The 17,875-nt window shown below is 40.5% G+C and overlaps 1 protein-coding gene and 1 long non-coding RNA gene across 2 annotated transcripts in view; one reads left to right on the forward strand and one right to left on the reverse strand.

Moving 5' to 3' along the window:
- Positions 1-17,875, forward strand: part of hhipl1 (HHIP-like 1) — a 55,384-nt gene that overhangs the window by 10,684 nt on the left and 26,825 nt on the right. Inside the window, exons 2-3 of the mRNA XM_039741910.1 lie at positions 6,855-7,501; positions 13,349-13,492. Coding sequence (XP_039597844.1) covers positions 6,855-7,501; positions 13,349-13,492 — 791 coding nt within the window. The remainder of the gene's footprint in view (positions 1-6,854; positions 7,502-13,348; positions 13,493-17,875) is intronic.
- The window catches only part of LOC120518903, a 36,407-nt gene continuing 29,874 nt past the window's right edge, over positions 11,343-17,875 (reverse strand). Inside the window, exons 2-3 of the long non-coding RNA XR_005631319.1 lie at positions 11,781-11,860; positions 11,343-11,424 (exon numbers count right to left, since the gene is read on the reverse strand). This is a non-coding gene — a long non-coding RNA (uncharacterized LOC120518903). The remainder of the gene's footprint in view (positions 11,425-11,780; positions 11,861-17,875) is intronic.

Here is a 17,875-nt window from a genome sequence, read left to right on the forward strand (position 1 = left end):
TGTACTCGTTTTTTGTCTTATTCTCTGTTACTTTAGAAGCCGTCACCGTCACTCTTCTATGCATTTAACTTGTTTTGCAAGTCACCTTGGATAAAGGTGTCTGCTAAATAAATAATACTAATATGATGTTTGGTCGATTGGTTCCAAAACGCAGCAGTGGGGCTACTGTGAAGGAAGCCCAGCAGGCCTTGAAGTCCATTTAAAGTAGTTTATCAGAGAAAGAAGAAGACGAAGATCAGCATGCCTTTCTATTTCTAGCTAATGTAACTTCAGTTTTCCAATGGTTGGTAGACTGACCGATCTGTTTAATAGTTACGAGCCCCGTATGTATGGCGTGTTAATGTCCTTCGCATTTGAAACAGGTTTCACAGTAGCCATTCACATAAGGAGGCAATCCATTTTATGAACAAGAGTGCTTATGCAGTCTTTATGTGAAGGAAGGAGAAGTCAACGCAGTGAAAACAAGTATAACATCAGAAGAAGCGTTTTAGCATGATATTGACACCTATTAAACGGTTACTAATTTTACGCTTAATTTTAGGGACATTGTTTGGCCCTAACCTTGTGTTCTAAGGAGCAAAACTGTTTCCTTAGGGACGTTTTTGCAGTTTAGTTAGTTATTCACGCTTCTAGCCACGTCTTCAATGCTGCATCCCCGCCTGTTCTAGAGCCTCCTCCACTTTTCTCTTTCCTGTGTAACTTCCCCCGGGTTTCTTCCATTTCTTCCTTGTCTCTTACTTCCTCTCTCACCACATCTTCCCATTTCTTTCCTGGCATTCCTGCTCTTTTCCTTTCTACTGGAAACCATCTTTCAATTATTTTCTTGCTGTCCTTGAGTCGTCCATGTGCCCTCCATGTCCTGCCCTTCTTATCATTCTCGATATGCCTGCTTCACTCAGCTCCATTTTTGACCAGTCTTTTCTCTCAAATCTTAATTGTCCTTGGCCATCATATTCTCATAATTCTTCTCAAGCATCTGCTGTCACACACGTCTAGTCTTCTCTTAATTGCTTGGCTAAATGTCCAGCTTCCAGCTCCATACAAGGCTACTGGCACTACTACTTCATTATAGACTGTTAATTTTGTCCACAGTTTGCTCCCGATTATTTCTAACGCTTACACCGGAGATGTCAAACTCCGCTTCCAGAGGGCCACAATGGCAGCAGGTGTTTGATCAATTCAGTTTGTTAATTAGAATCCCAGTCTTGTTTTAATTAGATCGTCTCATTTAATTAACCGTCATGTTTCTGCTCCCTGTCTGTAATCTCATAAATTACCAACCGTGGATTTTTTTTGCTTTTCTTTTTAATAACATCAGATATCATTGCTGTCATAGTTTTAACAGCATATGTCGATTGAATGTCAACATTTATTAGATCCATCTGTTTAATCCAGTTTTTAGTTTTTGCATAAGCTAGTGCTTGATTTAAAATTGCTATAAATTATGAAGCTATGCTGACACCAAAGTCTAAAATTATAAGTGCCTCATCATAAAATGAACCGGAATAAATGTCTACCATCAAGAAACAGTTGTTATTTTTCCAACCATATTCTTAACTGTGAAAAATTGTGTTTCATTCTGTTTCATCATGGCCAATCTCTATCACCCTTATTAAAGAGGTATAATAGCATTATCTTTTTACTTTCTTGCATATGAAGTATAGGGAAAGTATTGGAATCGTCCAAAAATTTGATTTCAAGATTTTGATGAATCTCAACGTTTTAGACCACCCTGAGTCTGAATATACCATTTTTGGAATTATGTCTGTCTGTGTGTGTGTATGTGTGTAAACAGGATAACTTGAGTATGCCTTAGGTCACTTAGGTCAACCAAATTTTGCATGTAAGTATTAGGTACCATCTATCAACTTTTGAGCTATTTCCACTAATCGGAAGTGGTACTTTACGTGAAATGTTTCCCAAAAAATATAAAAAATTTGATAATCAGTCAGTCAGACATTTTCCAACCCGCGATATCCAAACACAGGGTCACGGGGGTCTGCTGGAGCCAATCCCAGCCAGTATAGGGCACAAGGCAGAAACAAAGCCCGGGCAGGGCGCCAGCCCACCACAGAAATTTGATAATTTCACATCATATTATGGTAAAGTGCCACATTTGAAGCATTTTCGTTGCTTTGCATTTTTCGAAAAAAGAGACAACTTTTTGAGATCATCGCAATTTTCTGCTTGGCGTTCAAATGATAATACATGCATATTTGAGAACATTTTTGCTTTATGTAAATGAGTGTTACATTACACACATTACTAACGTCCCTTGCCACTTTTGACTCACTTCCGCTTACTGAAAGTGGTAATTTACCTGAATTGTTTACCAAAATAAAATTATGACAAATTTTTCATTCTTGCAGCTACAGAGTCTGATTTATTCAACTTTACTTTTATAATAATTGTTCAATATATTATTAATTTGATTTGATTTGTTGTTGATAGTTCTTTAATGTGCATAATATAGGGCCTTATGGAATCCGTTTTATTTTTTCACAAATTCAGTTTCATTTTTTTTTTGATTTTTGGTTTTCACCTTTTTATTTTTCCTTGATTTGGATTTTTTTTTTTACTGTAAGAAAGTGGTAACAGCTACAACAAAACAAACAATAATGAAATGGCACTGTACATTCCTTTTAATGAAACAGCACGCTAGCACAACTGAACCTTATTCTGCAGTTCCATTCATCAGGTAGGAGCCCAGATCCTCCATGATGCTGTATGCTGAGACTGCAGTAGGACAGCGAATGCCCCCCACAATTGTCAGAGCTGTGACTCGTGTGATGCATCCTTCTGACATGAAGGTTAACTTCACTTTTAGAAAAAAGAAAGAGTGACCCGCTTTTAAGGGCTTATTGCATCTGAGGAGATGCCTTCTCTGCTGCCCGGGTTTGTAGGTGCAGGCGAGTTTATAACAGAAAAGTCAAATGTGGACCTTGCGTGTCGAGATACCACGAGGCAAAACATTTATTAAATCCAGAAACATCGTTGTTAATTTTTAAAAGGGAACCCGTTAAAAACCAGTTCCGTTCTAAAAATAATAACATTTTTCTACAGGAAAGACTGTTAATACTGGTTAAATAGTTGTATAATTTAATCAGTTAAATGATTCATAGTAAATACATCCCGTATAATTAGAGCTGCCTACATAAAAGAATTACCATACAGTGAAATGTTTACTCACCTATCACTATGTGCTCTCGGCTATCTGTGGTTTCATCACCTACAACATATTTATTTTCTTGCCACGATTCTTTTGAAGAACAGCGTCCATATGTTGTTCAAAGACACGGAGCAAATGAGTTTGACGAAGACTACTCTCATTTTCTGGCGGTGCGCCTCCTTGTTTACAATGCTTAATAAAGAAAGCATGAATCTTCGTTGTTTTTTCGAGTGATGTTGTGATGTGAAATTTTGCATACATGTTGATAAATATTTTGTATGTCTTTATTTGTAACTTAGGCAAAGTAATGTAATATTAGTGTTATATTAGTGAGAAGCATTCATGCCCCCAGGACTAAGTCAGGAAAGTGAATTTTATGACACAGTTGGGAGAAGTGCCACAAACAAGTTAGGCTAATGTTTCTCTGAATTCTCTCAGTCAACCCCATAGGAAAGTCAGGCTGCCTAACTGGTAAACTTTAGTTCAACAAATGGTTTTGGGGGTGGCAGATGTGAAGATGTTCTATCCCCCCATTGGTCTGAAGTATGACTGTTTGGAACTGGCTTGTATCAGAAGCCTTTAAGTACCACGACATCCTATTGGCTCTAGGGGTTGGACAGAATTTGACCTATAAATTTGATTGCTTTACCTCACCCTCTTTCTCTTACCAAACTGATGAATGACCATCACACACCATGAACTGAAAAGGACAACACAATGAAGAGCACAGATCGGCAGCCATATTGAGACAGGCATGTGGCCTGTTCTAAAGAAAGCTGACCACCAATGATGCCTTAACTAGAGACATTTTAAGTAACTAACAAGTCTGTGTGCCGCCTGAAACTACACATCACCATTTATCTGGTTGTATGGATGCCAATATTCAAATGTACTTTGCATATTGTTATTATTTATGAACATTATCAATAATGCATTATTTTATGTGTAACGTAACTCCTGCTTGTCTTTTACTACACCTAATTGCCTGAGGTTATAGATGTAGAAGGGAAGGTGGGGATAAGTTATATGGTACAGTACCTTATAAACAGTGGTAAGTCTGGGAGATTTGAGGCATTCTGACAAAGCCTACATATTAATAACACAAAAGGGGAAAGTAGAGTAAAATATTACTCTACCAAGACAAAACAAGTGGTATGTCTGACTCACATGGCCCCATCATTACGGTATCATTACCTGAAGGGGAACACATTTTGATCATAATTTCTCCTTGTTTTTGAGGTGGGTTTTAGATTTGACATGGTCATTGCAAGTATCTTTTCGTATCTTTTCAAAACTTGCAAAAAAGTTGTCCAGATTCGTAAAAGTCGACGGGATATTGTTGTGCCCTCAATTTTGCACTTAAGCTCATATTTCTTAGTTTTTTCAACGTAGTTAGGGTATCTGATGCAGCTTGCGTCAACCTTTCATTTCTCATGCAGCTAGCTAATTCTGGTGCCTTTATCGAGAAAACATACAGGAAACGCACGCACAAACAGATAGAGGCACGACTGGATTTTTACAAAGAACTGCGTTCTCTTCAAAAACAACAAACTAGAAAATAGTATCTGAATGAAAGACTACAGATTATTCAATCTTTTAATTTATTGGGAAGTTTTCTAACAGTTAACCCTTCAGTCTCTAAATTTCCATTTTTGAATCTAAAATCTATTTTTAAACGTTAATTCTGTGATTCCGTCCACGTTTTCCGCATTGTGGAAATCATAGGGCCCTAATAATATAAAATTATAATCATTGTTGTGCAGTTTACTTCATCAAATATCCATCGTCATATCTGAGTAAACGAGAAAGTCTAGGGGTCTCCGCGCTCTGGGGTGACCTCTGGATCTCTGGGCTTGGAACTCCCTCCATCTTCCGCATGTTTTTTGGGGCAGGTCTGTGGCCTTTCACACTCACTATTGGATGCTCCTACAGAGAAACCTTACACATACAAGTGTGCGTACACACACAGGTGCTCACATGGTGATTTCATAAGTATGACTTGGCCATCTTCAGCACATGACCTAAGGTTGTGGTTGGCCCTAAATGCCTTAGTAATAATTACTGTATGATTGTCAGCAAACATTTTTACTTTTATATATCTTCATGTAGCTGATGCAGCAATGTTTTTGTCTTGTGGTCCCCCCCCCCTCTCTTTCTGCAGGTCTAGAAGCGGATTCTGGTTCATTTATTGTTTATTCTATACGAAACCCCCCCCCCTTCCCCCTTTACCTCCATCTCTTCCTTCTCTCTCTTCTTCTTCTTTCACTTTTGTCTCCGTGTCCGGTTCGAATCTTAAAAACATCTGAAAATATGTTTAATAAAGTTTTGGTATCAGGCGTGACGTCAGCAGAAGCTGTAACGTTCCACCTGAGAGAAAAACTGTAAGGCTAGTCGCCAGCATTCAGGCATCAATTCTGATCGCTTTACAGACGAACAGGACAAAAAAAAAAAAGTCTAGGGGAGACCACTCCCGATTTTTCAAAAATGTAATGGTTTGTTTTGATGTAATCTGGAATATCATCATTTCTTATTAGAATTATTGTCATGTGTGCACAGAGTAATGAAATTCCTGCCTACTTGTTTGACCAACAGGGAGCAGACCACCATTCTCTTTGCCCGATGGCCCAAATTTTGCTCCATAGGTTATATATAACATTGCAAAATAATTTGTAGTGGTGAGCGAAACAGCTAAGCTTTCTTTCACATACATTCTTGCAAAATTGATGCTCAGCTTCTTTTCGCCTGAAATTTCGCAAATGTTAATTCACAAAAAAGGGTGTTTTGGAGTTTAAAAACGTTTTGAGGAGGGGAGGGTTGAAAGAAAGAAATTTTGCTCCATAAGGGTTTCTCAACACTGTATACCACTTGTGGACCTGATTATTTTTTTAGAAAAGTCTCTAGAAGAAAATAAACAGGGAAAAATACTTTAGGTAATTCAACATGGCTTAACACGACCCATGATGAGACAAAGTGACGTATATTTAGACAAAAGCTGTAATTCAGTGAGAAGATAAAATTGTTATCCACATTAATTTAGAAGAAAAACCAGTACCTGTAGCCTCTGATGAGATCCCTGTTTGGCCAGTACAAAACTTTGTGTGCGCTGTCCCGTCCCATCAGCCCCAGCACTCTCCTCCTGCCAGATAGTAATTGTAGTCCTCGTGTTGGTGTTGGCTTTTGGGTTGCCAGCCTCCATTACAACTTTTCTCACTGAAATGCCATATAGGCCATATTTTAACTAGGACTAACGGCAACACATATGAAAATTGGTTTGGCCATTTTTGTATGATTGGCAAGCAAATGTACAGATTATGACTTTACTTATATGGATGAGAATGGAAACCCAGACATGAGGAGAAGTTTCAGACCAAACTCAGAGAGTGACTTTGGCCAGGTTTGAGCCCAGGTTCTGGGAGGCAGAAGAACTAAACCACTGTATTTCCTTGAACATGCTTCTTTCATTCTCTGTCTAATTTGAATTCAAAGCCTGTTCACATTCTAAACTTCTTTTTGCTTTCATGTTTCTTAACCAGCTGCGTAAATGAGAAGTTGCCCTTTTTGACATGTGAGCTTAGCAGCATTTCTAAATTGACAAACTCCTGCCCTGAGTTCTCTTTTACAAAGCATTGCTCACATAAACCTTGAAAGAGGTTAATGAAACCAATTTTTACTTACCTTTATTTAGGAATGCTCTCCTTATGCTGCCCACTTATATGATGCTGAAGATACGAGTACAGAACTGAAAGAGTTACCAGGTCTTTGTGGGGACTACTGCTCGGAATTTTGGCTCAAATGCAGGACAGCCATCACACTGCTCTCAGATGATAAAAGACTGACAGAAGTTGAACAGGACCAGGAACAGTTCTGCCAGTATCTACAGCTTGACGATGTGGATTACTGCTATCCCCATTTATTGGTGAATGACAAACTGAGTAAGAATCTGGGACGAGTAACATATGATTCTGATGGATGCCTACAGCTTTGTCTTGAGGAGGTTGCCAATAGTTTAAGGAATCCATTGGCAATGGTACATGCCAATGATGGAACACACAGATTTTTTATTGCTGAGCAAGTTGGTGTTGTGTGGACATACCTTCCAGATCGGTCAAGATTAGAAAAACCCTTTCTAAACATCAGCAAAGCAGTACTTACGTCACCTTGGGAAGGAGATGAAAGAGGATTTCTTGGATTGGTCTTTCACCCTCAGTTCAAGTTTAATGGGAAACTTTACGTTTATTATTCAGTGGAGGTGGGTTTTGACGAGAGGATTCGAATTAGTGAGTTTCGAATAGATTCAAATGACATGAACACAGTAGACCACAATTCAGAAAGGTGAGTGCTGCAAGATATTTTGTTCTATTGGCAATGTTTTATTCACATTCTTGTATAATGTAATTTCATATTTTGCATATTTAACAAAATACTGTGTTTACTATGAAGTTCTGTACTAGAGGACAAATAGATAAAATCTTCTGAGTAATGCAATGGCCAAAAAACAGGAAAATGTGTACGGCACAAAATAATCAAATTTATAAAATCTGGCATGTGACGTTTCTGCTCAATTTACCTTCATAAATCACATTCATCTTGTAACTGTGGGTATGTGAACGCACCTGGAACGCCACCCGAAACAGCCATACATGGACTATACCAATCAACCTCATACATATGCAGTCTCAATGCCGCAGAACTTTATTGGCGACATCCACCCTGACATATTGAGACACCACTACCCGCATTCAAGAGTATCTGGCTGGGTATCTGGCAACTGAGAACAGAAGATCATTCACAACATTATGGTACCTCTCCTCTGTGTTCTGGAGGTTAAGGAAAGGCATAAGACACCAGTGCCTGAGCAGATAGATAATATTGCCTGCTACACATAATGACGTGATTGATGTTACAATAAATACTACAGGCCGTATAAAACACTGAGGGTTCAGCCAATTACCTTACCAAGAAGCCAGTCATCGTGCCTCAAAATAAATGACCCAGGCCACCGAGCCACAACGTTTGTCAGACCCCTCTTAACATCACAGATTACTTGTGCGTTAATGAAATGTCACTGCTCATAGTTAACAAAAGCAGCTTCATTCTCCCTAGGTACCTTTTTTGCAATATGAGTTCAGTCAACTGCTGTAAATACACAAGAAAAACTAGACACAACTGCAAAATGCCTTTCTAAGTTGGCAGAAAACTTTTATGTTTCATGTACAGTATGTATGCTGACCCGATACAAAAACTGAATGTGGTGCCTTGCTGGTCGGTTAATGGCTTCTAGGACAGCAGGCATGATGAAGTGACGTTTGGCTATCACCAATAGAAGTGACAACCAGTGGCCAATACAAACTGCTGAAAAACCAGAAAAGTCCTTCATTGCAAATATGCAGAATTGACACTCTTTAAAACGAACTGAAGTACAGTCTGTACGTCACATTTATCATTTATGATAATTACAAATCACGTCAATGCAGATTATAACAACTGCTTGGTGATATAGATTATTATGTACCAGTAATGGCCTACTGCACGATAACGTGCAGTGAGTACATTTGACTTGAGCATTCCTAGTTTTCCTCCTCTTTCTCTGTACATTTATCATTCATTTGCTCAGAGGTCGATGCGCTTGCTGCTTCCTGAGCAGCTCTTCTTTTCTCCACCCTAGCGGACCGCTTCTTTTCTTCTTTCGTCAGCATCTTTGTGTGTTAAAACTGATTAAGTCTGTGTTTGTGTTGCAATTACTTACTACATTTTCTTTAATCTTTCACTTAAGCTGGCACTTAAGTCTTCAATCTTTCTCAAGAATGATTTAAGATATGAATGATCATCTTATCTATATGTATATAATGCAAAGTTGACTGACTCACTCACTCATTCATCAACTAAAGCACTATATCCCATTTTGTTAAAAAGCTAAAATTTGGCAGGATGGTACATCTAGAGCAGTGGGTATCCACTAAGAAAGGACATTTTAACATATCAGGATTTACAGGTAATCACACAATAGAAAAACTAAATACCTTAAAACATGAGTTGACAGATTTGATTGAAATTTTGCTTTATAGAAAGAAGAAAATTGCCCGACACTTTTTTTATTTGTCAATTATTTTTTTAACAATATCTCTTATATATATATTTCTCTTCTGGTTCGTTCTACTTCCACTTCAAAACCGGTCTCGCCCACACGCAGCCGGCACAGCATTCCTCGATTCCTATTCTTCCTCTTTCAAACCCTTCCCCACGCTGCCTGCGGCTCCACTTCAAAACCAGTCCCGCCCACACGCAGCCGGCACAGCATTTCTCGATTCCTATTTGTCGTCTTCCACAGATAACTCAACCTCCTGGCCACGGACCATACTGTTTTAAAATACACGGGCAAATTTATCACCATATCTCCACTATATGCTAACACTTCTACCTCTCCAGGATATGGACAGTTGTATGTTTTTGACACAGCACAAGCTACTGAAGTACGCGTACAAAATAAAGCAAACTCTGCATGCAGCGAAAATTTACTTCTCCAGCTAGATTCCATGCTCAAAATAATCAACCCCTTCGCTAAATCATACAAACATGAAATCGATCAGTCCAATCCAACAGCATCTGTATGAATGGTTTTCAAGGAAAACCCTGGGCAGGATTTACGACGATACAATGTCCTGACATGTCACACCGATGTTGCAGTGATTTTCGTCGGAGAAGATGGCAAACCCCCTGCCGAAACGGACATTTGCCTCTATCCCAGAGGCAACTCCTGTAAACAGATTTCCACGCTCAATATGAACTGCGATCCTGTGGTTTATCCACTTTTATTCCCTTATGGAGACACTGGCTGGCACAAAGATTTACAACCTGTTCCCGATAAAAGAACCGCCAACTGAATCAGGCTTACTCAATGCCAATTTTACGCATACAGATTATCAATGAGGAATACATTTAGTATTTTGCACTCCAGCGGAAAGTATTCCAACAGCATGTCGTAATGCGTATGTTAAAACAGAGGGCGCACGTCTCAACTATCTCAGATTACATCAACAAGATCTGTGCATAGAACAATACAACTGTCAGACGCACTGCAAGCAAACACTGAAAATAACAACGTACGTGTAGGCAAAATGATCATATTACCGTCCACACTTCCAGGAAGTCCAAGATACAACCAACAAAACTATTGTAGTATGTGGCTTTTTCTAAGGTTAGATCTTTCGACTCATTATGTGTCGTCTCCAACAAAACACCTATTCACAACTGCGTCTTTCAAGAAGTATTTCTTTCTTCTTGATTTCTGAATTCCTTTCTCACCATTTTTCGTTCCTATTCTTACACCGCTGTATGCTACGGCGGGCGTCGGCTAGTTTATTAATATTATGCTAACTTCCATGCTCTGTACTGTGATGATAGCATGCTTTATGCAAACAATGGGTGCAGCAGAAGTGATTGACAAGTTGAACAGCTGCACTGGCAAATAGGGTGGACGAATGACTGAAGAAGAGGCGGTGTCCTGGACACGAAAAGGGAGACATGAACATATTTGGTGTCTGCAGTCTGGTGTGAAATGGAAGGTGACAGTAGCAAGGCTCAAGGAAGATGCAAAGGTTAAAGGTTAGCAAGCATGCATAAATCTTCGGATCCAAGACCAGCCAGGAGTGACACAGTGGCATCAGGAGGGTGGTAGGAGCTTCACAGTCATAAGTTGCTGATGTTTTCTGTTTTTTGATATTTTACTTGATTATTTACATGACAATAGTGATAAGCCCCTGATCTTTTTGTCCATCATATACAATATCATGTGAATGTACAAGAATGTCCAAAGGGATCCCCCATCTTCAATTTTATATACATGTAAGACCATGTGCAACAATCATACAGGGGGCTAAGACCTTGATACCAGCAAATTCTAGAAATGCCCCTATATCGATGGTTTCAGTTTAAACTCAAAGGGTACCCCACAAGCTACTCTAATGTAAAATACATTTGTATTACATACATATTAAGCTTTGAAAGGGGACTCCCACCCCTGACCTCTGATATCATTTATATTTATCATTTCATTAAGTGCATTTCAAAATTCATGAACTTATAAAATGCAGTTTGGTGCATCACCAAATTACCACTGCCACATAGATTAGATTCTTATACCTTTACAAAGAATACTAGAGCAAAAACATAATCCCAACACTTGTCCTCATTTTATTGATGATCTATCACCATGGAGAATGTTGTCATATTCTGCAGTACAGATTTTTTCCTTATCTCTAAAAATTAATATAATGAAGGCAAAAAATTAGAAAAGAGAAACTAGAGACATGAAAAACAAGACAAAAATCACAAGCAGAAACATGACAGTGTTACAGCTTAAATATTCAAATTATATTGAAATGATGATAGCATTAGCTACATGCATTTGCAGTGCATGCCATTTTACTCAGAGCATGTTATGTAATGCAGTAACATTTTTGAAATCCATATGTTGTCTTTTAAAATTGCTTTTAGAAAAAGGTTATTTATATTTGTGATTGGTTAGATTCTATTTTCATGAATTAAATGAATAGCCTCCGATCCAGTGAGAACGAGTAGTCTGTTCGTTTTAAAAAGGAAGAAAACGTCTCACCTTCTCTCCTCCAGCTGACAGGAGTTCTTGAATACTGGTTTAGGCCTCATGTGGAGCCGAGTTTTGGATTCTCAGATGTGCTGTAATGTAATCAAAGAGAAAGAGGATTAAATAAACTCAGAAGTTGGTGGGGGGCTGCTGGGAGACATGGGATGGTTATTATAATGTGTTTTACTGTGATCTGTTGTAATTGTCTCCATTTCACTAATAACGAAGAGAGAAAGAGGAGACGCTAACACTTTAAACACTTCACACTATGCATCTTTAACTAGGCTTGCATAATTGTACAGTGGGTAGCACTGCCTCCTTACAGATTCTTTGTCCTGGGTTCAAATCCCACACCAGGTAATTTTCCATGTGGACTTTGCATATTCAGTTTGTGTCTGTATTCCTCCGGACACTCTGGTTTTGTTCTGTCAGGGAACAGGCAGATAAACGCTTGATGAAAAACTGGGAGTTGCATGTAAAAAAGCAAAACAAAGACAAAAAAAATATAACGCGAAAACGAAAACGAAGCCGGTAATAATGGTCAAGAGAACAAGAGGGTCAAAACCAAAAGCAGATGCGAGAAAAGAATACAATGATAAACTTTGAATATTTCAGAGATTTTGTATCTGTAGATCGGATAAGGATTTGAACTCATAGCCGTCCTTTGATCCTGTTGTGTCAGTTCTGGTTATGTCTTGACTTTGGGGATCACACCCCTAGCTATGCTGGTAGTGGACCTAATAAAGAAAATAAACACTGGAGGCCTTTGATGACCCAAATCGTACCAAATCATGACAGGTTTTTCTCCCACATTCTCAAAGGCATGCTGGTTAGTTACATTGGCAAGTCGAAATTGGCCCTGCATGAGTACGTGCTTGGATTGGAAGTGTAATGGACCAGGGCCCAGCCCAGGGCTTCTTCCTGTCTTCTTCCCATTGCTGCTGGTATAGGCTCTGGTGCCCCTGGGACCCTCAATTGGAATAAGCAGCTATGGGAATGTTATTTTACAATATTATGGTATTGAGGGAATTTAGGGGGATTTAGGTGGGTAAAAAGTTTGCTGAAACACAGGAAGCAAAGGGGTATGGTGAGGGGAAAATTTTCAAAATTAGATGATGTTAATAGTGGTATCCCTCTGAGATCATTGCTGGGGCAGCTGCTCTTTTTAATATAAATAAAAAATCTGGGCACGAATATAATCAATAAGCTGGTTAAGTCTGTAAATGATGCCAAACTTGGTTGAAGGGCAGATAATGTACAGTAGTACATAGTAGGTCTGCTGGAGCCAATCCCAGCCAGCACAGGGCACAAGGCAGGAAACAAACCCCTGGGCAGGGCGCCAGCCCACCGCAGGGCATACACAGACACACACACACACACACACCAAGCACACACTAGGGACAATTTAGGATCGCCAATGCACCTAACCTGCATGTCTTTGGACTGTGGGAGGAAACCCACGTAGACACGGAGAGAACATGCAAACTCCACGCAGGGAGGACCCGTTATTAGTGTACTTGTATAATAAGTAACTGAAATGTTTCAAACAGTTCTAAACATTCATTTGATTGTCCTTACAGGATTATTTTAGAGATAGATGAACCAGCTTCTAATCATAATGGGGGGCAGTTGCTGTTTGCCGACGATGGATTTCTATACATCTTTACCGGAGATGGAGGAATGGCTGGTGATCCATTTGGAGATTTTGGAAACGCTCAGAACAAGTAAGATGTCTGTCTAACCACTGTGCTGTTCTGTAGAGAGTATTAACTGAAAATATAAACTAATAAATGAGACTGCTGTGATTCTGAGAACACTCAAATGATGTGGAAGGTCTGGTTCAGTTTATTTGAATCTCATCTTATGGCTTCTCTTTAACATGAAGGTAGTTGTGGGAGAGGATCGATGAATTGTTAAGAGAAACATAAAACAGAACAATGTAATCTGAAGAGGCTTGTCATTGGTTCTAAAACGTGAACACCATGCTAAAATATCACATGTTGTACTTGCTGGTATCTATCAGATGTCAGCAGTCAACTTAGAGCAGAATAAAGCACAGACTGAGTGAAAGTTTAAGTGAAAACAAGGGGTATTATGGGAGAATATCTACCAGTGCTTTAAATGATAATGAGGCCTTTTCCCAGGTGGTGCCAGATTTGACTGAAGCTTTATTAATTCAAGTTTCAGACAATTCCAGATGAATAACATTATTCAAAGATGTTACCCTCTGGTGAATACTGATAACCTCGGGATGTTATTATCCTGGAACTATTTGGGGGTTTAGCTGCTACGGTGTTCAGTGCTAGATCTTTCATTTGGATAAGAATCACAGATAAACAGGATGAAAACACAAGGGCATAGACATTGAAAATACAAGGACATTGTAATTAAGCACACAGTGTATGAAAAAGAGGGAACTAGGAACAGAGAGCAGAGCACAAGGACATGGCAGACAGACAGACATATCCTAAACATTTCTAACAACGTTCCAGGCTCGGTGATGTGACAAGAGTAACAAAATGGGCTAAGGGCAATACCCATATTCAAACAATGATGAAGTTAGATATAACTGAAATTGCTATATTGATAGTCAGGCTTCTTAGAGCACAGCTTGATGTTTCTTAAAACGTTGTTCCAACAAATGGAAGAAGAACGGGAGGAGTATCATGAGTGTAGATACTGCAGAAGGGGAGAGACTGAGAAGAAATTTTACATTAAAAAAGAGCACAAAGAAGAAAGAGGAACAAAGAGAGGCTAAAACTAAGCAAGTAAGCAAGATGGCTAGGACTTTGAGCTTAAAAGAGAGCCCATGCTCTTAAGGAGGGAGCAGAGCTTTGGATAAAAGAAAAAAGAGGAAGAAGTTACCTTGCATAGTTTATGGAATTTTCTGGGGCTATGATTATCAAAAATACAGTATCCTCCCAAAGTATTAACAGCACATTGCAACCAGAAAGGAGAAAAATATGCAGGTCAACCAGAAATGTTTTCTGAATACAGGTAGTCCCCAGGTTATGGACATCCAACCTACGACTTACGAACGAGGCCACAGCTGCGATGTATGCTCCTCAGTAACAGCCGCTCTGTCATCTTTGGCCTGGGGATGCTGCAAGCGGCGGCTGGAGGGGGGCGATTTCGCTGTTCGTGCCGTGTAGTGTCCCTCAGGCGGCTCCCAGCGGCAAGCAGTGACCCGTGGTCCATAGTCATCGAGGCCACAGCTATTGCTCATGTGCAGGACAATGGTTCCCTGCCCGCCCACTACGCCGCTGTAGCTGCTGCTCCTGACTTGACGCAGGCTGGATGGAGCAGAGGGGGGCGTTTCACTGCCAGCCCAGCACACACGGCTGGTGATGCTGCAAGCAGTGACTCGGTTGTGGCTGAATGGTGGCCCTTGAGGGTGAACAGGGCAGCGGGGGTAGCATTGTAATATGCCTCGGATGGCTGCTGTTGAATTGGGGTTGGGCGATTCACTACCCACCTTTGGCCGCACCGTGTTCGTTCTTGGTGGGTGGACACTGCAGGCAGCATACTGTAGTGGAGGTGACTGTGTGGTGGGTGCATGATGAAACCCCCCTCACCGCCCCCATTTATTCTCAATAGCAAGCCTGCTTGTACTGTTACGCACATAGCAGAAAGTCGTCTTTTGTCAGTACATCAGACGTGTTGACGACGGGTGCCTTCCTGCTGTGACAGTGTGTACAGTGCTGAGCAGAAGAACTCATCTTAACCTTTTGTCTTCACCCTTCAAGAATGTCTCTGAAACACAAATCTGATGCAAGTGCTGGTGATACAGAAAAGAAGAGAAAACCAATCACCATTGAAAATAAAGTAGAAATAATAAAAAGGTCAGAGAGAGGTGAAACTGCATCATTCATTGGCAGAGCACTTGGTTACAGTCGGTCAACAATAGCATTTATTAAAATAATGTACCTGTTCCAACTTACATACAAATTCAACTTAAGTACAAACCTACAGTCCTTATCTCGTATGTAACCCGGGGACTGCCTGTATAGGCTTGTGCTGGTGCCATTTTCGTATTGGACAAGGTAAGGTATACTAATGGTGACAACGGGAAGCCCTGCCTTGAGCCCTTTGTAATCTGAAAGGAGATGAAGATGTCCGAGTTGCTTAGACTCTCTGATGGTGCTGACTATTGTGTTTTAGTCATGCCCATGAACTTAACCCTTGCGGTGGAATACGATCTGTAAATCCAGTTTAGAAAGTCAAAAGTCTTTCCTGCATCCGACGTTTAAGTCTACGCACGGGGAATAAAGTAATAAAACTTGTGGACAAATTCAGAAGCCTTACATGATTTAATCAATCTCGTCTGGTCTGGACGGATCAGTTGTAGCAGTATGCAGCCTTAGGGCAAGCGTTTTTACATCTTTGTTCATTAGTGATAGGGGCCTGTAGCTTGAACATGTCACGGAAGAGGGTGTGCACCCACCTTGGACCACGTGGGGGCCGCCACCCTGGTTGCTTTGGGGGCCACGGGTAGAGGGCTTGGAAGCCCAACCCTGTAGGGGCCTGTGGTCACCGCCAGGGGGCACCCCGATGCCTTGGGAATCCTGGACCTCAGCACTTCCACCACACCTGGAAGTGCTGGGGGGAAGAGAAGCATGGACACCCGGAGTGCTTCCGGGAGCACAGCCGGCACTTCCGCCACACGGGGGTGAGTTGGTGGGAGATTGCCGGGAAGCACCTGGAGCACATCTGGGTGTGCATAAAAGGGGCCGCCTCCCTGCATTCGGGGCTGGAGTCGGGAGAGAAGGAAGGACTGAGCTTGCTGGAGGAGGCGGCCTGAAAAGAGTAAGGCGTTGTGTGGCCAGGACTTTGGGGGTTGTATGTGCACTTTGGACGGTAAATATTTGTAAATAAATGTGTGGTGGTGGAAATACAACATGTCTGCCTGTCTGTGCCCGGGTTCCGTTCACACATAATGTAAAAAACAATTCAGGGGTCTCAATACTTATTTCATCCACTGTATGAGTGTGTGGTTTAGCACTATACAGGTCAAATTCCGTTATAACGAATGTCTTTACAACAAAATTTTCATTACAACGAAGTATTTTTATGGTCCTAACAGTTTCCCCATATGACGCGAGTCTATAGAAATCTTGTTATTACAAAGTACATTCAGCAGATACTTTCGTTATAACAAAGTGCCCAAAAGACCTTGAAATACCTGAATGAATCATCCGCAGAGCAGTTAGTTTTGTGGCCGCAGCTCAGTTGTGAACAACGATCCTCATTTTTTTTTTCTTTCTTCAAACTTTCCTCATACTGTTTTTTTTTTGCCCTTTTTGTTTCCTGTGGTTTTCAGTGATACCTTTTGCTTATTGCTCGTCAACATTTAAAAAACATCCATTGGAATTTAACTCATTGTCACCCTCCTATAGAATTGGCAGACATGAAAAAATGATAACAACTCATATTAGAAAATAAACTTTACATTTTTGCAGCTCTCGATTGCGGCAAAAAAAATAAAAAAAGACGTTGCCAGTGAATTCGGAATTTCATCATCGATGCTGTCAACTTTCTTGAAAGACCGAGCAAAAAAATAAAAAAAATCTCGGGTTGCAAATGTATGTGAACTGATGCATTTGAAGACATCGAAAAAAGCAGTTTTTATGTGGTTCAGAGATGCTCGTTCAAGAAACATTCCTATTAATGCGGCACTCATTCAAGAAAATGTGAGGTTTGTAAACTCTCTTGGGACCTCCCCTAACTGGACGACTACGCCGGAGAGCGCCGTGAAGTCCAATCTCCGTGTCTATGAAAGACTGTTTATATGTTGCTGGAGCAACAGCTGGCTCAAAGATATGCTGCATCTCTCTGCCAAACCAAACAGAAAAGATATCGAAGCGTGATGCAGCCTGACTGCTGTGTCTGTGTATAGCAGATTGGCAGATCACGCTACAATAATAAGTGTGCCGTTCCTGTTTCAAGCTGAATAAAGTTGGTTTTCCTAAAGTACTGCGACTCAGCCTCGTGTTTTTGGGTGCAAGACAGGGACTTATAGCGCGACCCCGATCTTTTATGATTTGCTTCTGTGTCACTTCACTGCAGCGCTATGAGCATGTTTTTGCCCTGCCCTGGCAACGGACAAA

The sequence above is a fragment of the Polypterus senegalus genome, chromosome 18 (assembly GCF_016835505.1).
Source record: "Polypterus senegalus isolate Bchr_013 chromosome 18, ASM1683550v1, whole genome shotgun sequence".
Lineage (NCBI taxonomy): Eukaryota > Metazoa > Chordata > Cladistia > Polypteriformes > Polypteridae > Polypterus > Polypterus senegalus.